General features: G+C 33.8%; 1 protein-coding gene across 1 annotated transcript in view; it reads left to right on the forward strand.

The window, feature by feature from the left end:
• The window catches only part of USP47 (ubiquitin specific peptidase 47), a 35,416-nt gene that overhangs the window by 2,867 nt on the left and 9,936 nt on the right, over nt 1-22,613 (forward strand). The window contains 21 exon segments of the mRNA XM_032188876.1: nt 386-531; nt 1,359-1,438; nt 2,255-2,404; nt 6,389-6,401; nt 6,404-6,483; nt 6,578-6,733; nt 7,429-7,596; nt 9,815-9,946; nt 11,094-11,170; nt 11,448-11,503; nt 13,949-14,061; nt 15,007-15,111; nt 16,114-16,183; nt 16,186-16,286; nt 16,288-16,321; nt 16,745-16,821; nt 16,823-16,873; nt 17,862-17,981; nt 19,373-20,150; nt 21,793-21,968; nt 22,146-22,226. Of these exon segments, the coding sequence (XP_032044767.1) occupies nt 386-531; nt 1,359-1,438; nt 2,255-2,404; nt 6,389-6,401; nt 6,404-6,483; nt 6,578-6,733; nt 7,429-7,596; nt 9,815-9,946; nt 11,094-11,170; nt 11,448-11,503; nt 13,949-14,061; nt 15,007-15,111; nt 16,114-16,183; nt 16,186-16,286; nt 16,288-16,321; nt 16,745-16,821; nt 16,823-16,873; nt 17,862-17,981; nt 19,373-20,150; nt 21,793-21,968; nt 22,146-22,226 (2,764 nt within the window).

Here is a 22,613-nt window from a genome sequence, read left to right on the forward strand (position 1 = left end):
CATAGACTAGCTTTTTAAAGCTAGACTATGCCACAACATATATATATATATATATTTTTTTTTTCCACATCCTGGAAAGATCAAACTTCAAAAGGAGTGTGATACTAATTGGAGTTCATGTCTGTATTTGGGCAGTGAATGGCTTCAGAAGTATTTTACTTGTTTGTTTTATGTTTGTACTTTTAAAGAATAGCATTGTCATTCACTGAAGAAATGGAAAGCAATTTTGTTTAAGGAGAATTTTTGACTTGCTCCCAGTAACAGAGCTTCAGTTGACATCTAATCTGGCAGACCTCTTGAAATGCAATAAGTGCTGATTTAAATGTCTTTTTCAGTAATATTTTCAAGTCGTTGTTAATTGTTAAATATCTAATGTTGTGAATAGATGGGAATTTGAAGAATCTGAAGAGGATCCTGTGACAAGTATCCCATACCAGCTTCAAAGGCTGTTTGTTTTACTGCAGACCAGCAAAAAAAGAGCAATTGAAACAACAGATGTTACACGGAGTTTTGGATGGGACAGCAGTGAGGGTAATATGCAGCTATTAAGCTTGTGTGATTTACTTCAGTAGTCCCCTCTTAGGGGCCTGAACTGCTGCTGATGGGGAAAAATACCTAAATAATTAAAAATTAGAATCCACTTCGGATGGAAGCAAAATGGCCTAAGTTGTTGTTTAGTTGTGATTTGTTTTGTTTTTTAAAATAAATATCTGAGAGGTTTAGGTCATTAAAGTAAAATACCTTAGTTTTGTAATTAACCTGTCATTACAGTTATAAATATTAACTGTTTCTTAAAAAAAAAAAAAAAAAAATCTCTTCAGGAGAAACTTGCATCTGTTTTGAATCATGAGTGTCAAATGAATGCATTCCAGTGAAGTAGAAAATTATATTGAAAATTCCATAAAATCAAACTCTTTTGCACATAATATAATTTTTCTCCATAACCTGTTAATTTTCCATGGAGTAATTACACAACCGGTGTTCTTACACTTAATGGGGAGTGAGGGGAAAACACATTATTGGATTCTGGAGAATCACCATGAAATAAGTCAGAACCAGTTTATTTTATAATTTCGAATGGTGCATGTTAGCACTTCTGTATACTTATTTATTGTTATATACAGAATTCTTGTTTATACACACTGAGCAACTTGGTTGTCTTCTTTTTTTTCTAATTTAATTTGAAAGCTAACTGCTTGTAGAATTGAATGCTGTCCCAATAGTGATTAATGTTGTAAACACCTTGGAAGAGGACTTGAAAACAAATTGATAGCTATTAGGAAGCATTCTGAGACTACAGTTAGTATTGCGGTAAAATAACTTCTCCTTGTTTTAAAATAAAACTCAATTTCTAACAGCATGGCAGCAACATGATGTACAGGAGCTTTGTAGAGTCATGTTTGATGCTTTGGAGCAGAAATGGAAGCAAACAGAACAGGTAATTGTATCAAAACTTTCACTCATTCAGCGGTGTGTTTTTTTTTTTTTAAGGATGATTGTGAAAAATGTGAACTCTAAATTCTAAGTACAAGATTATTGGTGGTCTACAGCAGTTACTAATTTTCTTGTTTGTATGGTATCTGTGCTACTAAAACATATTTTTGCATGTTAATTCTATTTTCATCTCCAATTAAAAGTGGAATATTCTGAACTCTGGATATTCTTTATCTGAAGCACTGAAAGTGCTTATGTAACTCCTTTTGTGATAACTTCCTTGCTATCAGTATTTTTTAGCTATATTGTGGGCTCTTGCAGCTCAAGCCCTCTCTTCTAACACAGAAGACAGTATATTCATAACACATTCTACATTCTGATGAGTAGCTAAGTTGTCATACAGCCAGCTTCCATATTTGTAGATTGGCAAATATCTCTATCTTTCTCCACCTCCCTCCAGAGATGCAGGGAAAGAGTGTAATATCAGTGTTAAAAATGTCTGCACGATCAGGCATTCTTTTTTAAAAAACAGACTTAATTTTGATAGTTTTCTAGTCATTCTTAAGATGTGTCCATAAAGGATACCTTGAAGCTTAATGTAAAGTGCTTTGAGAAGCTGTTTTTACGCGTGTGTTCTGCAGTGGTGGGGTAGAGGAATAGGGGAGAGGATCAAGAGATGCTTCCTGCTAGGAAGTGACAATTCTAACTTCATAGTTATGCAGTTAAGACTTAAAATAATAATTTTTAAAAAATCTTGTAAAGCTAAAGAAACATTATTTTACACTTGTTTAAAGCACTGTTAAATATTTGTCTGTTTCAGGCCGATCTTATAAATCAGCTGTATCAAGGCAAACTGAAAGACTATGTAAGGTGTCTAGAATGTGGCTATGAAGGATGGAGAATCGACACTTACTTGGATATTCCTTTGGTCATCCGCCCGTATGGCTCCAACCAGGCATTTGCTAGCGTGGTGTGTACTATTATGCTGACTAATAGTGCATCCATACACACATAGAATACATAATGCGACAGTGGTATAATTTTTTACATGGTAAGTATCATCCTAGATACTCCATCTTGGGGTGTTCGTCTTTGTGCAGTGAACCAGCTAGCAAGTTCTAGAAGATTTTTTTTGGCTTTTTGGTTTATTTTTTGTTTTGTTTTTTCTTTTACCCTTCAATGAGTCCTACTGGTGCATGTATAAGGGGAGGGGAAATGCAACTTTATTGCCTTAGGGCTTCAGTAATCAATTATTTTCTTCCTGATAAAATTTTCATCATTGACCTGAGATATTTTTGAAATCACTAAGTTTTCTTTGGGTTGTTCTCTTTATTGAGAAAGCTGCTAAATTTTAATAGCATTGTTGAAAATCTTAGTGGAGGAAGAGAAGATTGACTTAGAATTTTTTAGTTAACTTGCAGTGTTGTTGCTGTGCTTTTTAAAGTTCACATCTGAAATACCATATGTTTTTAGCAAGAAATTAAATAATGAAAAAAAAAATCCTATTGTATATTGATATTCTTGATCACTTTTGCTCCAGCATTACTGATGTTGGCAAGCATATATATTAGTAAATCTGAGAAAGCTTTTTATTTTTTCCTAGCCCCTGAAAAGGAATTTCATTACAAACTGAAATTCCACTGTTGTGGTTCAAAATATCTGTAATATTGGTGGAGTTGTGAGAAAGAGTTAGAATGAATTGAAGCCTTTGGGTAAAGGTTGTTTTAAACAATCACTTGTTGCATAATTGGCTTACCAAGGTTATTTATTATAGACAAATTATTTTTGCCCTTTTGTTTTTTAGCATGTTAGCATTTTTTAAGCAAAGTGTGTAGTTCTTAACAGAATACTGTTAAAAAAAACTATCAGAATTAGGTTAAACTGCAATGTAGTCAAGATACTTAGTGCTTTAAATACTAATCTTGAGTAGCAGTAAAGATCTGAAGGACATCTATCTCACAAAAGAATTCATGTTAGTGAAATCTTTTGAATTTTTTTTTAGGACTGCAGTAATTTTTTTTTCATACCCAGAAATATCCAGCTATTCAAACCGTGTTTTGAGCTGTAATTCCAGTGATTGTGACCTTTTGTATAGATTGCTTTCCCTTTTCATATTTAACATGTTTCTACAAATATTCCCCAAACGAGGTTTTTATTGTAATTTTTATTCAGTGGAGTTTTTTCTGATCTATTCAAGAAAATAATGAAATCTCTACCTTATAATTCGCATTCTGCATTTAACAATACATTGTACATGTCTCAGCTTGAAATTTTTCTTCACTAGAGAAGGAAGAAGTATATAGCAGAATGCTGTAAAAAAAAAAAAAGTTCTTTGTATATTTGTGAAATGACGGAAGCTTGAACAATCAAGAATTTAAAATACAGATTACTTTTTGGTAGCATTTGGACAATCTCCTGTAAATCAGCAATTACTGGGTTTACTCTACAGTGACGAAAATACTTCTAAGACTTGTTACTGAGTTACATGGTTTCAATTTGTACTGATGCTTCAATTTTTGAGCTTTTTTTTTTTTTTTAAATTCCTACTCTGATTATATTCAGTTGATTCTCCCCCCTGCATTTCGTCTTATTTATAGCAGATGTAATTTTTAGTTTTTAGTCTCAGCAGTGGGGAGATATGGAGGATACTTGCTTTTGGAGAAGGGAAAGATCGCCTGCTTTCTAAATGGAATTCTCTGAAGGTAGTATCCTCCATTGATCCGTAGATGGTGATTAGTAGGTGTAGGTAAAAGGGGTATTTGTGAGAGATCAACAACTTCACACATGCGCTAATAGGGCTTATAGAAGGGAATATAAACTTTTTTAGACCTTGCTCGTCAGCTCTGAGGGAACTTGCAGCAGGCGACACAACCCAAGATAGGGGATCTATAAGGAGGATACTACCTTCAAAGGAACTCTAGTTAGAGGTAAGTGATTTTCCATTACTTTCTTATAAGAGAGAATTCGATGTATGAACTTTAAGGTTAATCCGTTAGAATGCACGTAAAGGTATTCTCCACTGTTCGACATTGTGTACTACCAAAAATGTAGATACTGAGATGTCGCATTTATCTATAAATATACATGTATTACTTCTTAAATGGCAGCACTGAAGAACTTCTTGGAAGGATAATGTTATGTTTTATTTCCTAATATGAAGCAACTATAAAAATACTCAGTACGTCTTAAGGTTGCATTTTGATTTTTTGATTCTTTATTTCCCAAGTTCGTGTCATAGAATAGAACTGCTTAGCTATAACCTTGTTCAGGCACTGAGATCTTGTCAGTATGTATCTCAAGATTTAATAATTTTTTTTCAGTAACTGCAGAGTTAGAGGGCATGCTTTAAAAAACCTTAGGTGGTCTCCTGGGAGGTCAGTAGAGATACAGACATAATATATAGCTTCTAATTAGATGTGGGTAAACAGGAGCAGCAATTCACATGGATTTTTGTTGATACTGGTATGCCTGACTTTAACAGTATTAGGACAGAAGCTCAATTTTTTTTTCTTTTTACTCTAAGTCATAAAAGTATGACAGATAACAGCTGAGAGAGTGGTTGCGCTGAGAAAATTAGCTGGCATGCTGAAATTTATGCTAGAAAGAAGCAGAAATGCTTTATATAACACCAGACAACCTAGTGCTAATTCCAGTAGTTGGAGGTGTGGCAAATACATTTGTTTTAAGTGTTTTTGAGTGTTCATCATCTTTTGTTAGCTTTTTTTACTGAGGGTTGTAAGAGTGGATTTAAGTAGAATTATGATGACAACTGCATGAACTTGCTTTCAGGTAGTGTCCTTGCCAAACTATTAAGGGTAATTTGAAAATAGGTGACTTAAAAAAAGGAAATATGTTCTTAGAAATCTAACTTAGGTTGGTAAACAAGGTCTTATATTTTTAATTGTGTTTATTCTTTGGACATGGAAAAACTAGATGAACTCTGAAAATCTGAGATGGAAATTTGTTCATAGTTTTTTCCAGTAAGTTTTTCACCTAATGGCTATTCATTCATTGTGTAGCATTTTCATAAAGATTCTACTCCACCTGTTCACATTAAACAAATGCTTGCAGTAAGATATCTGTGGAACTACTCGGCTATATTTGAATGCCTCTTTATGGAGAAAACTATATCTTAAGTGCCTATCGATGCCTCACGAAATTAGTTTGAACTGTTTGCTATGGCATCTTACTATGCTAAGTGTTCAAACATTAAGAACTAGAGATAGTCTAGAAGTTCCTTCCAACTGTGTTCTCTTGATTCTGTGACCTACAAAAAGGAATTAAATGAAAGATTAAATGAAAACATACTTATCTAATGATTCATCCCTATGGTATGGTTTGAAGTGTGTATGTTAAGAATGTTAGAAATATTCAGTAGCTCTGAGACTACCTGGCAATTACCTCTTGAAGGTAATAGTTACTCTAAAAGTAGAGTCTTACAGTTTGGGGGGCAGCACAGCATAAAAGTTTTATCACTGATTTTGTTGAGAAAACTATCAGTAATAAGAATAGAAGATTGTGAAATGTATTAGAATAGGAATTGTATTAAGAAATGTCCTAATAAAAACTAACTTTCGTGTAAAGATTACTTAGGAGAAAATGGAAGAGATATAAGTCAGAAAACATGAGGAATATTATGTTTCTCATAAAATGATCGAAAAACATACGGATATTTATACAGCTCCAAAATAATGAAGTTCTCAAGAGCTTTAATAACGTTTTTTAAGTACAGCTTACTATATGTGGTAAGCAGTGAAACCACTAATATAATGTCGTGTAATGATATTTCATTCAGTTTTTGAGGGGTCTAAGGAACTATCAAAATCTGTCATTCAAGTTTTGTAGTTTTCAGTGACTGAAATAATTTTTGTTTGTATCACCGTACATACGTTCTGATTTATACCTGCACCGTAAACATTCTTTAAAAAATCAGGTAACATCTTTTTCTTATTAGGAAGACGCACTGCATGCTTCATTCAGCCTGAGATTCTTGATGGCCCCAATCAGTATTTTTGTGAGAGGTGTAAGAAGAAATGTGATGCAAGGAAGGTAAGCACTTTCCAGATCGTTTGTGGAAAACTATTTTTGCTAGATACTGATCCTGACAGTGGTAGTACATAATAATTGTCTTTACTTTGTTTAGGGCCTGCGGTTCTTGCATTTTCCATATCTGTTGACATTACAGCTGAAGAGATTTGACTTTGATTATACCACTATGCACAGAATTAAACTCAATGATCGTATGACGTGTTCCAGAGGAGTTTAGTACATGAGTATTTTCATCGATGTCGAAGATGAGGTAAAGATTTTAGTTTTGGAAGAAAAGTCTTTGACTTTCTTGAAGCTCCTTATTAAGGAAATCAAACTGTCAGTCTAATAAAGCTATTTAAACATTCATCTTCATAAATTTCTTTTAGCTATGATAGTGTTTAATTTGAAATTTCAATATATATCTGGATTTTCCTTCCTTTTTGAAAAGGGGCATGTTCTCTAATTTGCTACAGGATTTCCATGCTTCCCATAAAGAAGTTGTTTCTGATTTCTTATCTTCACGAGAAACTTAAAAGCACAAGTTGCTAGGCTTTTCCACATCCGGCAAATCCAGCGTGCAGCATACTTAAATTTGTGTTTAAATCTGTCTTGCTTACAAGTTGATAATGAAAATATTTTGTAACTTCAAATGGTGAAGTAGTCCATAAAACATTAATAATTAATAAAACACTAGTCATTTTTACTGTAATACCTTGACCCTGTCCAGTGAGTTTAAAATGGAAGACATCTTTTTACTGTGGATGAAAATACTTCTGGTCAAATCAGTTCTGATCAACGGGGTATGTTTTAATAGGACTTATTAGACCTACGAGTATTTGAATGAACTTCGTAAATGGAATAGGCTAGTATCTGATATAAGCTTGCCATTTGCAAATATTTTCATTTCTTGTTCCATGCAACTTTAAATGTTGTATAACAGTAGTGTTTGTCTTTTTTTTTAAGAAATCTCCTCAGACTGAAAGTTGCACTGATAGTGGAGCAGAAAATGAAGGCAGTTGTCACAGTGATCAGATGAGCAATGATTTTTCTAATGATGATGGAGTCGATGAAGGAATCTGCCTTGAAAGCAACAGTGCAGCAGAAAGAATATCTAAAGTTGGCAGTGAAAAGGTATGTTTAAAAAATGTTCTGGGTCTGGTTGGTATGGAATTAACTTCACAGCAGCCTGTATGATGCCAAATTTTGGAATTGTTACTAAAACTGAAAACACCAGTATTTTAGCTCTTGTTGAATAGTGCTTGTGCAGTGACAAGACTTGCTTTCTTGCTCTGCCCTGCTATGATATGGCTAGAGGTGGGCAAGAAGCTGGGAGGGTCACATAGCTGGGACAGGTAACCCAAACTGATGAGAAAAATATGCCTGAGCTGTATCCCATGCCCATGTAATGTCATCTTCAGTAAGTTAAAGCTGGTGATCTGATGATCGCATGACGGTGAGTGAATGCCTTTGCATCACTTCTTTTCCTTTGCTTACTAAACTTCCTTCATCTCCACTGACAAGTTTTCTCACTTCTGCTCTTCTGGTTAATTCCAACATTCCACTCAGGGAGAGGAGAGAGTGATTTGGGTGGTTGCTTAGTTGCTGAAAGGAGTCAGTCCCACCACAAATATAAATAATTATAAATATAAATAATTGTTACTTAACAAAAGAGAAGCCTGCATTTTTATTCAAATTTCAAAAATTGACACAATGGCAAGGAAAGCATGCAACTGATTGCAAAATGATACAGATGAGGCCAGGGAACTGTTAAACAATCTCATCCGGAGTTTATATAAAGAAATCAGGCTGCCAGTCAGCCTAGGCTAGCAGTCATATTTTTGTGGGACATAGTTGCTGAAGGTCTTAGAGAAATTTAATTGAGTTTTCTTGCCAGTAGAAAATTCTTTGAATCTTAAGTTTTATGTTAATGTATGCAATGGATACCTCAGGTACCCTCATTCAGTGAACACATTGGAAATTTGGCCAATAATTTTTATTCTGATTTGTTAGAAAGCTGATGGCCATGACTGTTTAATTTTCATTGATACTGAAAGACTTGGATTTTAAACTGTACGTCTGTTCGTCTTTACGTTTACCTTAACTATTTGAGAGGGTTTTTTGAGTGTTCTGACTACTGTCCACTAGCTGAAAAAAAATTACTTGATAGTCGCTTGATTAGAACAAGGACAGAGTATTGTAATGTATCTGATGCAAATGTCAAGGCCTACTTCTGACAGTAGCTTTGGCCAACTACAGTAAGTTTAGCTGCTTGTCAAGACAAAACAGGCTTAACAGTTACCTTGCCAACTTTTTGGGTTAAGGTATCTTAATGGATGCAGTATAATTTAAAGTATTTCTTCTATGTAATCTAAAAATACTTATTTCTTGTAACACCTATGAGTCAGTATTGTTCAGCGTTTTTTAATGTGTACACAGCAATGTGGTATGTCTTTTAATACCTATCTTTTCATTGATGAAAACGGTTCTTAGCATGTTCAGGGTGTTGTGAGGGAAGTTAATGAAGAGTGAATACTGAAAGCTGTTACTGTTTTGCATTATACGTTAAGGGGCAAAAAGCAGTACATAGCAGTATGGTAAAGAAGTAACAAATTCTAAGAATTACAAAAACATAGTAGATGCATGTATAGTTGGAATGAACCAATATAGTTCTGAGTCTGCTTGCCATCCTAATGAAAATGTTCATCCTTCAACTGAGTACTTGCTGTAAAACTTACTGTTCTATGGTTTAGGAATAGCCTTTTTTTTTTTTTTTTTTTTTAAGGCACTGGTAATTGTTTTGGTGGTTGCTCTTTGGTGTTACTGATTTTTTTTTAAACATATGTAGTATGCATTTTCAGGGTTTGTTTTTAGCCTGAGGATTATTTTCAGCAATGCTTAATGCAAGTTCATATCCTGTTGTGTTATTTTGCTATTTCCTCCTGGGTATGGAAATGAAATAAATTGGTATGTTTCTGTTCTTGTATATCTTCACAGTCAGAGCTTGTTCAGAAAGAAATAACACTAATGCATTAAGCTGGTTCTTGAAAAAAAGGAATGTATCTCAGGAAGAAAAACATGCATCCATGACTTAAGTTACTTGGTCTTTCTTGTCTCTCTCCGCAGTACAAAGGGGAAATTTCTCTTCATTTCTATTATATACTCCTGTATAGTATTTAGCATATTGTAGCTCAAATTTTAAGTTCGTATTGCAGTAATGTATTTCTGTTACACAGATTTGTTTTTTAATATACAACTATTTATATACTTGGGTTCATGTAATTGTTTTAGTAAAATCATTTGGTTACCTTTTCTTAATATATTTTATCATAACTTTTTCTTTTCTCCTCAGAATTCTCTACTGTATGAGCTCTTTTCTGTTATGGTTCATTCTGGAAGTGCTGCTGGTGGCCATTACTATGCCTGTATAAAATCATTTAGTGATGACCAATGGTACAGTTTTAATGATCAGCATGTTAGCAAGGTAGAAACAATTTTGTTATCTTAAGTAAACATAAATGAACCAATGAGCTTGTATTTTTCATATGATTTTTCACTTGTGTTTAACAGTTGTTTCATTATCTTAAATGATTTGTAAAATTTCTGTGTTGTTTTTTTTTGTACATTGTAGTGAAGGGTAGGTATTAGGTAGAATTACTTCCTTTAATTTTCTCTCCCTGCCCTTTCAGTTCTGCTTCCATCCACTGTCAGTGCTGGTTACAGATTTTAGCCTCTATCTTTTTGAGGTTGGGGGCTTTTCAGTTCTCTTCCTAACAACCTCCACCCCGAATTTTAGCATTGTGGTGTAAGTCAAAGAACAGTTCCCACTTGCAGGTAGCAATGTATATCAGCATGCCAATGTCATTTACTAGTTGTGAATTACACTGTGACACCAGTTTTCAGTGAAGCCCCTTCTGTGTGGTCTGTAGTTGCAAGTCAGATTTAATTTTAGTCCTTTTGTCTGAGCCATGATCTATTTCAGTCAGAAATCATGCAGTAAAACCAGAACGTAATAAGAGGTGTCTGGATGGTATTACAGCTGAGTCTACCTGGTTCAGTTGAGACCCTATAAGGGGAATATTCCCCATATAAGGGGAACAGTTAGTTGGTCTTCAACCTTTGATTGTTCTCCTGTTTATTCAGTTTCCTTGTGTTGCCTGTTTTTTCTGTAAGTGTAACATAGGATATTCTTTCCATGACAATTTAAGTGTAGTTCTCCCTCTATTGTAAGAGAAACTTTGTAAGAAATAGGCTCCAACATACCAGGCCTTATGGTGAATTCTCATGACGTGCCATAAGATGTTGATACTGAGGGAGGGATGATTATAAAGAAGCCTTTATTCACACACACACTGCTGGATTTAAAATTGGGCTTTCCTATATATGCTAAAAATACTTCCTTGCTTAGAGAAGTGTATTTGTAGATCTGTTAAATTCATAGTAAAATAAAGAGGCAGGTCACTTTGAATTGGATTTTTTTTTTCACTCAGCAAATAAACAGATCTGAAATACCTTTTTTAAAAAAAATGATTAATATTTTATTGATAAGTAATGACATTTTTTCTAATGAGAATAAATGCATATTGATTAGTGCTAGTCTCTCTAATAATAATAATCTGATTTTCTGTTAGATAACTCAGGAAGATATTAAGAAAACATATGGTGGATCTTCTGGAAGCAGAGGCTATTATTCCAGTGCTTTTGCCAGGTTAGTACTGCAATATTGTAATTCTTTTCTGGTGTTTAGCATAATCAAATGATTGACAACATGCATGTGCTTAACATGTTAGCTAAAAAACAAAAATGGATAGAATAAAAGATGATTAAATAATATAGTGTTTTTGAAAATCATTTTTGCTTAGCATGTTACTAAGATACATACAGCATAGTTCTTTACAGGGTGGGCAGGGGGACCAAACCGGCTTTTGAAATGAATGTTGTCCTTCTATCTGATAAATTCAGGTAACTTTTTTTTTCTTTACCAGCTCCACAAATGCGTACATGCTAATATATAGACTGAAGGATCCAGCAAGAAATGCAAGTAAGTATGCTTTGCAGTCTTAACTAATAAGATCCTACTTCAGGAATAGACACTAACATAGTGTCTCCCTAATTTTTTTGAGGATGGTGGTATTGGTATTTTTAGGGTAAGTTAAAGTAGTTTTCATATAGGGAGCCTTCTATTACAGCTTTTAATTACTCTTTTAATAGCAAGCCCTTGTGATCATTAGGAGGCCACCACAAACTAAACTTTCTAATTTTTTTTAGTATTTTATATATTGTGGATTTGAAGACAAACATGCTGGGTGACACAAACTACAACTGTAATGCTGTACTAGTGCCTGCTTAATAATAGAATAAAAATACTGACTTTAAAATGAGTCAATAATGAGAACTTCTTAAATTTTAAAATTTTAAATGAGAATGTAATAATGGCAGGTTAACATTTTATAACCAGACCTTATTTTTTTGTTTGTTAGGAGGTAAGGGAAGATACTATAAACTACACAGTGAAAAACAGATTTGGGATTTCATGTTTTTTGTGCCACTTATTTAATTTTTTTAATATGCCACTTATTTTTATGCCCTAATTTAGTACACCAAGTTTTAGAGGATGACTAACCCCATATAATAGTGGGATAGTGGGCAGGTTGTTTATTTTTTCAAGTATGTCCCAACAGAAAAGGAGAACTCTATTTGGTTTCAAAACTGGAATATCTCTTTGGAGGCCTAATTTCAAGATAATGAATTTAATAGGGTTAGATTAATTTTGTAGGGCTAGGTTGCTTATACTACTAATAACATAATTTTTCAGAATGTGTTTGTCTTTCGTGGATGTTTTTAAAAAATGTTTTTCCTTAAAAAAAAATCCATGTTTCTCATTTAAAATCTGAGCATACCTAATGTTGCAGTTGGAAGTGAAAGCTTGGTATAATAGAGCTTTTGGTTTTGAGCTGAGGTTTGAATTCCAGCATTTGATGAATTGATCACATGATCTACTCGTGCACATATATATATATGTGTGTGTATATATATATATACACATATATGCAAAATTTTATGTCCAGTAGAGGAGGGAGTAAAAAATATCCTTGAAAATAGCATTTTGTTTATCTTATCTTGCTGCTGTAAATATTTTAAAGCGGACATGAATGGTTATGTTCCATTCATTTTTTAATAAAATTTTGAATTGAACCATGATGCTGAGGGTGACTACTTAGTGAATATAAGGAAAAAATTTAGAAGTGCAAGGATAATTAAATTAGTTTTAATGACTTTTTTTAATACAAACTAAAAATCAAAGCTTAAGCTGAATCTATTGAAAAAATAAAACTAACAAGAGCTGTAACTGCTTCTATATCAGTATATTTTTAAATCTCTTTGAGTAAATATGTCATTTCATGCCAGCATCATAATAAACACAAACAACGTCTATTTTTTGCAGAAATCTATTTCATAAGACAGAGTACTTTGAGACATGTTGTTAGAAATATTTCTCTTTCACTGTTTTCTCCATAAAGTTGAACCATGGTATTTTCTTTGAGGAAGTATGAAGGGAAAAAAAGCTAAGTATCCCCTAAACTCAATTTTGATGACTTCTAAAAATATATTTAAAGTAGCAGTATCTGAAGTAGATACTCTCTATAGGTTTGAAGTGGATTTAGTACAAGGAGGATACTGTTAAAGCTTTATATCAACTAATAAAATAGTAAGTATTAAGAAAAATAATAAAATTGTTTCAGTGTTTAAATGATTGAAACAATATTTATTCTGAACAAGAGTGACTTCAAGTTGTGTAAAGATTAAAAATAATAAAACTTATTTTAATGCCAGTAAAGAAAATCTTTAAGTCAAGAGCTGTCTTTGGAAATAGATTTTCCCATATATTTTGAGACTGATAATTGCCTAACAAGCAAACGAAAAAACTAAATTCATTATTTCAGATTTCTTGTATATGCCAAAACCTTTTTTAATTTTGAAAACTTGTTTGCTAAGTTGCTTGTGATAAGCATAGAACCAGTATTGTGAGACAACTGTTCTTTTTCAGTTTGAAGTATTGCATGTTCTTTCATGTAACAAATTATCATGAAGTACACTGAGCTGTATTAACTGCTGTATTTTATCACAATACAGATAATATTTTGGTTTTAAGCTCTTTCACTTTCTACAACAGACTTTTATTATAAAAGCAGTCTTGTGAGCAGTCATGATTATTAGACTATTTCTTTACAACAGTAAAACTTACCTTACTGATACTGGAATATTAACTTTCTTGTGCTAATAGCATTTTCTGCTATAGCTGATTTATAATCCCCAAGGGAAAGGGTTGACTTCAGTTCCATTTAAATCATTAAAAAGGGAACAGGACATGGTGAGTGGGAAGTTTAGGTGAAGAAGGAAGAAACCAATACGGTTAATTAATGTGTCCATAATTCCTAAGATGTTACCCTACAGTGGAAATTTTTCCTTTTTTTATTCCTGACAGAGTTTCTTGAGGCACATGAGTATCCAGACCACATTAAACAATTAGTACAGAAAGAGAGAGAATTGGAAGAACAAGAAAAGAGGCAACGGGAAATTGAGCGCAACACTTGCAAGGTTAGAGTTTCCGCTGAATAAAGTAACAATATGTTTCTATGTATTGTTTCTACTAAAATTATAAATTCTTACTACAGTGCAAGGACTTTTTTGTGTTAAATATATGTGTATTAAAATGAAATGTACACCTACTGGAATCTTCTACAGAGTAGAGGAACCTGCTAGAAGTAATTAGAGATTTTTGAGTTATTTCCCATGTAAAAAAAAAAAAAAAAAACAACCTCTGGCCTGGGATCACTTAATTCAAAAAAAATAAGTAAATCAAAATTCCCAAATGTAGTGCTTTATGTAAAGCGTTTCATACTTAGATCTTTTCATATTGTGACCCTTTGTGTTATGAACTTTTTCATAAACTGACTTAAACTACTTCTTTGGCAGAAAGAGGGAAAAGATGTTTTTGACCACAGATTAGATAAGAACAGAAGAAGACACTTAAGACATATAAGCATATCTGTCAGCTAGTTTTCCTAAGAATCAATTGACTGTTAGGTTTTCTACATCTGTAAAATAACTTAGTGTGTTACGTAAAAACGGAATTTAACACTCATTGTCCCTGTGTGCATTTTGTTTTGGAGGGAGTATTTTAATTTGTATGCTGTCTGCAGTTTAAAGGTATTCTGATCATTGACATCATATCCCAGATTGCAAAACGTTAGACTTCTGTAGATATTATAATATATATTAAATATATGTATATCCATATATATATTTAATATACATTAAATGTATTTATATATCTACACATGTAGCCAAAAATATATGTGTATATGCTTATATATATATATATATATATATATATATATATATATATATATATATATATATACACACATGCACATTAGTGCTACCTACTGCACCTTTCGTGTTTCCTATCTGCAGTTGTATAACTAGATGAAAGGAAACTCTCCTACAGCTGAAAGCTAATTTCTGTATTTTGTTTCGTAGATTAAATTGTTCTGTATGCATCCTACAAAACAAATAATGATGGAGAACAAATTAGAGGTTCATAAGGACAGGACACTGAAGGAAGCTGTGGAAATAGCTTACAAGGTATGCATAACAAAATATTAAAATTGTGAGATGTAATATTTTCACATACATTTTCTGCTGTTGTATCTTCAGTCTTTGAATTTTTAATGCTGTGGCGGTGTTTGTGGGTTTGGGTTTGTCTTCACTTTTGAAGAGGGGTTGGAATTACTGACTTGAGTAGACAATATGACCCCTTATTGTAAAATTACATTAAGAGCTGCTGGTAGACTCTCTGTAGCTTCAGTGAGTTGAGAGAATTCTGTTCATTTGTATTGTCCTAAGAATTTTGCATTAGATTGTAATAAGAGAAATTTCAAGAAGCTTCCACATAGCTAATACAATAGCACCAGTTAGCACCAAAGTGTCACTTAATTTTTGCCTTCCGCAAGGAGGTAAAAGTTGAAGGCATGTATTTTTGCTTACCTACCTGTACTCTTTAGTTTTTGCCTTATGCATCTTGACTCAGAGTGCAGGCAAGGATTTTGAGTGGAAGATAATCAGTGCACATGACTTCATCAGCCCTCTAAGATGCTCTTTGTATAACTGATACTTCTCAATGTATTTCTGGAGCCTGTTTTTACATTTCCCTCTTTGGATTTTCATTCAAGTTTCTGTGTATATAATTAAAGTCACGTGTATGTAACATACTGTATATGTACATGTTGTGTTTTAAACACAGTTGAACTTGGTGACAGGATGAGGGGGAACAGGCTGAAGTTGCACCAGGGGTGTTTTAGGTTCGATATTAGGAAGAACTTCTTTACTGAAAGGATTGTGAGCATTGGAATGGGCTGCCCAGGGGAGTGTTGAGTCACCATCCCTGGAGGTCTTTCAAAGACATTTAGATGTAGAGCTTAGTGATATGGTTTAGTGGAGGCTGGTAGTGTTAGCTCAGAGGTTGGACTTGATCTTGAGGTCTCTTCCAACCTAGACAATTCTGTGATTCATGGATTCTTGGATGTGCACATACTGAGGAAAAACTAAGTTCACAAGTAAGCCATTATTTTTTGTTTGTTTGTTTAGCTAATGGATTTAGAAGAGGCTGTCCCTTTAGATTGCTGTCGTCTTGTCAAATATGATGAGTTCCATGACTACTGGAACGATCGTACGAAGGAGAAGAGGATACACCAATGGGTTTATTACTTGGAGGTGTCAAATCAACATACATGTTGGACTTACTGTTGGAAACAAGAAGACCCTGACCAAATTTTCCAGTGCTATAAACCTGGTGGTAAGTCATGTAATTATATATAGACAAAAATAGGCAAAAAAATTATATATCGCATTGGTGGCGTGAAAATAAGCTTGTGTAATGTAGGACTTCATATGATATGTGAGAGATGAAAAACTTTGATTTCATAAAATTTAGTACAGTACTCAAAGCACATGCTGTGCTGTGTTGCTATCGTGCTTCTTACTGAAGTTGGTCTAAAGTAAACTAAAATGTGTCAAACTTTGGAACACTTTTGCTTCTGGCATTTAAAGTAATCTGATAATTAAACTTCTGAAATTGGACACCTTTTAAAATTCTTTACTATTTGTATGTATTTAATGAAACCCCTTAGCTAGTATATCAGACAACTATATGTGTTTCCTTTGCCTTGTGAATTTTCTTCATATATCTGTAGGTTTGTTTTTCTTCTCTTCCCTACAGAGGTCATGGTAAAGGTTCATGTAGTCGACCTAAAGGCTGAATCTGTTGCTCCTCCAATAAGTGTACGAGCATATTTGAAATCAAACCGTTTCAGAATTTAAACAGCTAATTTCAAGGTAATTTACAATTGTTTGGGAATCTTATTGCAGAGTTTTAAATCATTCTGATTGAAAATGTCATATGTATACAATGAAATTTTGCACCCTTTACAGGTCATTTATGCTGTGTATCCTGTCACAGGGTTTGGTTAGTTACAGTTGAGCCTGTCTGCCAAAAGGAGCAATCTGCTTCTTCTGCCCATAGTTCTACCCTGGCTTTTGCACAAGCTTAGCTACTTCCTGGCCCCTGTTTCTTACTAATTTACCAGATAATCTGCTTTTTGAGAAGCTAAAGAGTGAAGTTGATACTCATTTGGATTAGTAAGTTCAATCACCTCCCTGATTTATGCAATCAGCAGCAGAAATAGTGAATTGTTACCATATAACTGAAACAATGTGCAACTTTCCTTATTGGCTTCAGTAATTAAATTTGACATCTAAAGCTGTTCATAGTGTCCCTGCAAGCCCTCCTCTTCATCCCAGCAGCTACTTAAGATGTAGAATTATTTTTAGATGGTTGTAGGCCATGGAATCCATCTTAGTCCAACGCTGCTTCCATTGAACAGGAAAAAGGCAACATTTTACATATCTGTTCTGTGTAAATTTGTTCGGTGGTGGGTATAACTTAATGATACTCATTATGAAATGTGGTTTCTGTCTTTGAATTCAAACTGGCTAACTATTAAGCAAACAGTACACAAAACTTGGTTTACACCCTAAAGAATAGGACTGATTCCTTTATTACTAGTCACTCACATTACGCCAGTTCTCTGAGCCATTTAGTCTTCTCATCCTATGGAAAAACTAACCCTTATGTGTCAAAGGATGGAGGAAAGGAACTGGGACTGAACAGGTTCAGGATGTTGGGATGTATTTCCACCTCCCACACACACCCCCCTTCCTGGTCTTTGCAAGTCTTAAGTCAATAAACAAACCTTACCCTTTCCATATGATTAATCTTCAAATACTGGAACATCTATAATAATGCACATTACTTTACGCTGAATGTCTTATTTTAGGCTACGCACCTGCCTGCTGAAACAATGCGGGTAGTATTAGAACGTTGCTACAATGACTTGCGTCTTCTGAATGTTTCCAGCAAAACGCTGAAAGCTGAAGGCTTTTTTAGAAGCAACAAGGTAGGTGCTGCAGTTTTTTAAACTGTTCATGTATTTATAGACTTCAGTGTTGTGTTTGTAAACAGGTAGGAATGTCTGTATGGAATTCATAGGAAAAGTCACTTTTTACTTTCCTCTGAAGTACAAAGTACTGTATTTTTTTTTGATAATGAGCAAATACTGTGGTGCCAATGAATTCTGTAGGCTGTATATAAACCTAGTGTACATAACAAGGTAGCACATGTTCAAAATCAGAAATCTGTGTGATACTTTGTGGCTAGGAGTAATGGCTAAAAACTTTACAATGGAGATTTAAAAGTCAACTCTTAGGGCAAAAGGGTTTGCATATTACTATGAAACCCAATTGTTTTAAATGTTCTTAACAGCTATGCCTGCTCCTCAGAGCTAAAGTTTTTTAATAGGCAAATTTCAAAGCTAAGAGCAAGTTTGTTGTGGGTCTTCATCTTAAATTCAGTAATTTTTACTGTGTAAATCCCCCTAGCCAAATCTATACTTTCTAAAAATCTTTTGAGTAAATGCTTCCGATTCAAGTTGTATAATAGAATTCTTCTGTTGGACGGGACCTTCAAGATCTAGTCCAACTGCCTGAGAACTTCAGGGCTAACCAGAAGTTACAGCATATTGAGGGGCTGCATTCAGAAGAAGAGTAACTTGGTGCTTAAATAATATTTGTCATTAAATGGCGTCTGTAGTGTTGGTCTCTTCACTATAATAGCAATAGCACATCTAGCAGTTTTTGAATATCATTTGGGTTTGAAATTAAGGCTGAAGATCACAGTATCCTGGATGAGCAAAAATTAGTGAAAGCCCATAGTTTATAATTCAGCAAAACAGTGTCATTGACTTGTTATTCAGTTCAAAACTTCAAAAACTTCAAAAAAAAAAAAAAAATCAAACTTTTCGCTTTCACGTGGTGGTCTTTGGAAAGAAAAAAGAGAAATTTGGTCCCTTGTTTTCTAAGTTGCCCTGTTGTTTACCCATGTATGCATTTAAATATTTCTTTTTTATGATGCTATACTAGAAAGTAAAGGACTATCTGTAGTTGTTGGCCGTCACTACTATTGTAATTAGTGTTACTGTACATATGAAGGGTGTACATGGAAGTGATACCCAAGTACACTTCAAACATAAAGCTTCCATTTCCCAAATAGTGCTTATTGTAGATGGTCGGTTTGGTTACAAGTCACTCCAATCTTAACATGACCATGAAAGTAAGGAAAACTAAGCTATGAACTTCTTAGTTTCTGTCTCTAACAATCTATTTTAAAATTGTTGCTAAAAGATGATGTTGCTTATTGAACATTATTTCTAATGTGCGCTCAATCCTATCTGTTTGCTTTGTAGCTTTTAATGTAGTACTACATGATAAAAACACTGCTGTTTGTGTTCAGGTATTTATTGAAAGCTCGGAGTCATTAGATCATCATGTGGCATATACAGATTCTCATTTATGGAAACTTTTGGATCGTCATGCAAATACAATCAAATTATATGTTTCATTACCAGAGCAGTCTCCTGGATCTCAGTTTAGACGTTCAGTTTATCAGAAGCCTAGTGGAGATTCAGGCAACTTGGATGAAGCTTCTGAAAGAGTAAAAGGACCTGTAGGCAACATGAAATCTGTTGAAGCAATTCTGGAAGAAAGCACTGAAAAGCTTAAAAGTTTGTCCCTGCAGCAGCAGCAAGAGGGTGATAATGGAGACAGCAGCAAAAGTACAGAAGCCAGTGATTTTGAAAATATTGAATCACCTTCAAATGAAATAGACTCATCAGCATCAGCAGAAAACAGAGAACTTGAAAACCAAATTCAGATTTCTGATCCAGAAAATCTTCAGTCAGAGGAAAGGTCAGATTCGGATGTAAATAACGATAGGAGTACAAGTTCAGTAGACAGTGATATCCTTAGCTCTAGTCATAGTAGTGATACTTTATGCAATGTGGACAATGCCCCAATTCCCTTGGCTAATGGACTTGATTCTCATAGTATCACAAGTAGTAGGAGATCAAAAGCAAATCAAGGGAAGAAAGAAACCTGGGACACAGCAGAAGAAGATTCTGGAACAGACAGTGAATATGATGAAAGTGGCAAGAGTAGAGGAGAAGCACAATATATGTACTTTAAGTCAGAACCGTACACTGCAGATGAAGGTTCAGGAGAAGGGCAAAAATGTATGTATTTTTTATTATTAAATGCTTTAAATGATAGTAAAGTCTAGATTACTTTAATATGCTTTGTTTAAAAAGTCTAATGAAAGCTTTGAAGTTTTATTTTTAATATGTAAAATTAACTTCCATTAAAGTGCAAGGATGAAGTGTGGTGTCACAGTCAGTTAAAATCTAGCTTAATTTTGGTCTTTCAGTCAGTGATTTGTACTTAAACTGTATGTCTTTTTGTTCTTAAGAATTTAAGTTGCATCTATCTAAGATACATCTGTTTCCTTCTATAGAAGGTATTTTCTGAAGAACAAGCTGAGTTGTCTCCTAGTGAGAGGAAAAATGATTGCATTTTCTGGGGATGATTTGCCCGTTTCAGAATCAAGTTAACTACTGTGGTTCACAGAGCACTAATTCTGTTAACATTTAGATCTAAAAAACTGAAAACTCAAAACTGAGAATTCAAATGTAATCAATACTGATGTACTTGATATTGATCATATAATTCAGTAGACTGTTGCTTTTACATTGATTTAAACACGATAGGTACAATGAAACCTATGGCAAATTGAGACTGTGATAGTATAAGTTCAGTGTAAAACCCTAAGTACTTTAATTTTCATTAAAAAGATAAAATTTTAAAACAATGCTCAGTAGCTATGTATGTTTTATAATTAACATAAGAGTAATTAAAGAACAACAGGATATAAGATAAATATTTTGAAAGGCAAAGGTTTTCGTCTCAATCCAGAAATCCTGATGTAACAATTGATGAGGAATATTTTTGTCATTTTCTTTGTAAAGAAACATTTTCATTTTTCAAGTTAGGTTGAGAGATTTGATAGCAACTACTTAAAGAGTTTGAACAAAATGTCTGATGGAAGGACTTTTCTTTGTGGCTAATCTTGAGCTACTTAAATATGAACAGGTTTATAATTTAGTTAATTGCTCATATAGCAAGCTATGTCATGCTGTATTTCTAATTCCTAATGATCATAGTGTACTTTGTGGTGAAGTCTATATTGCAAATATTAAGAAACACATTTTGTAAAGATAAATCACTTACTTTGTTTCAAAGTTTCACATAACCAGAATGTTTCTTTCGTATGTTAATAATAATAATAAAAAAAAAGACTCAGTGAAAAAACTCCTTAATGTAAACTTGAGCTTCCCTTGTGGTACCACGTGGCCTTCCAGAACAGGGAACCAAACTTTTTAATCCTGAAAACAAGAGAAGAATTTGTGGCTTGTGCCTAGCCAGCCCAAACTTAGATGTGCTGAGTTAGATGTGCTGATTCTGTGTATCTCTCAAGACAGTGGAAGCCTGTAGGGAGTTATCTGCAAATGCTCTGTGTGACTGACTCTGTAGTCTTAGTGAAGCGAAGTTATGTATTCTTCATTCACCGATTGAAAACCAGAGCAGTTTTGGGACTGCTTAGTCCTTTCAAGACTGTCAGCTTGTGAACATGTGAAATACAGCAAAGCTTGTAAGGATTACAGTAAAACCTTCATCAGATGAAATGTAAATGTGGCCATTAACTAGAATTTCAACTTCTCTGTACTGTTTTGCTTCAAGTAATGACTGAATATATGGAAGTCATATTCTTTTGTTTTTTTGTATCTGTTTTATGCCATTTTCATCTCCATTTTTACTTAGGGTTGATGGTACATGTTGATAAAAGAATTACACTGTCTGCCTTCAAGCAACATTTGGAGCCCTTTGTTGGAGTACCATCCTCTCACTTCAAAGTCTTTAGGGTCTACGCCAGCAATCAAGAGTTTGAGAGTGTTCGGCTCAATGAGACCCTTTCATCGTTTTCTGATGACAATAAGGTTATTCAGAAGTTATTTTTGAATAATTAAAAATACATTGGTACAATATTCCCAATTAAATAATTTAATTTACAACTTTTAATTACTTGCAAGGTTAAATCACTACATTAGTCTTGATAGTGATACAAAATGTAATTTTATTTGTAGTTACTAACAGATACTCCTTCCTCTTTATAGATAACTATTAGACTTGGAAGAGCCCTTAAGAAGGGTGAATACAGAGTCAAAGTCTATCAGCTTTTGGTAAATGAACCAGAGGTAAGGCGTTGATAATTTCAAGATGAATAGCAATTCATGAAAGTTTTATTAAGTGCTTTAGCCAAGACTTTCTCAGAGATCTTGGAGAGGAAACAAAGAACCCTATTTTCTCTCTACTTTACTATAATTTTTTCTTGATTAAGTAAGGGAATTAGAGGCTGTCTTTGTTCATGTTACTCAATGTATGCAGCTGGAATGTGATCTATAGTATGCCTCTCAGATGTTTTTATTTCTACAATGTATATAGAGGACAAATGCAAGTAACTTTCGTTAAACTTATGAAAGTCGTGTGTTATTCTTTCCAAATCAAAAACTGTTTTTGTTTGTTTTTGCAGTTTTCAATAATAAAGTACAAATGTTAAAATCATGGTTGGCAGGCAGTGCTTA

The sequence above is a fragment of the Aythya fuligula genome, chromosome 5 (genome assembly GCF_009819795.1).
Source record: "Aythya fuligula isolate bAytFul2 chromosome 5, bAytFul2.pri, whole genome shotgun sequence".
Lineage (NCBI taxonomy): Eukaryota > Metazoa > Chordata > Aves > Anseriformes > Anatidae > Aythya > Aythya fuligula.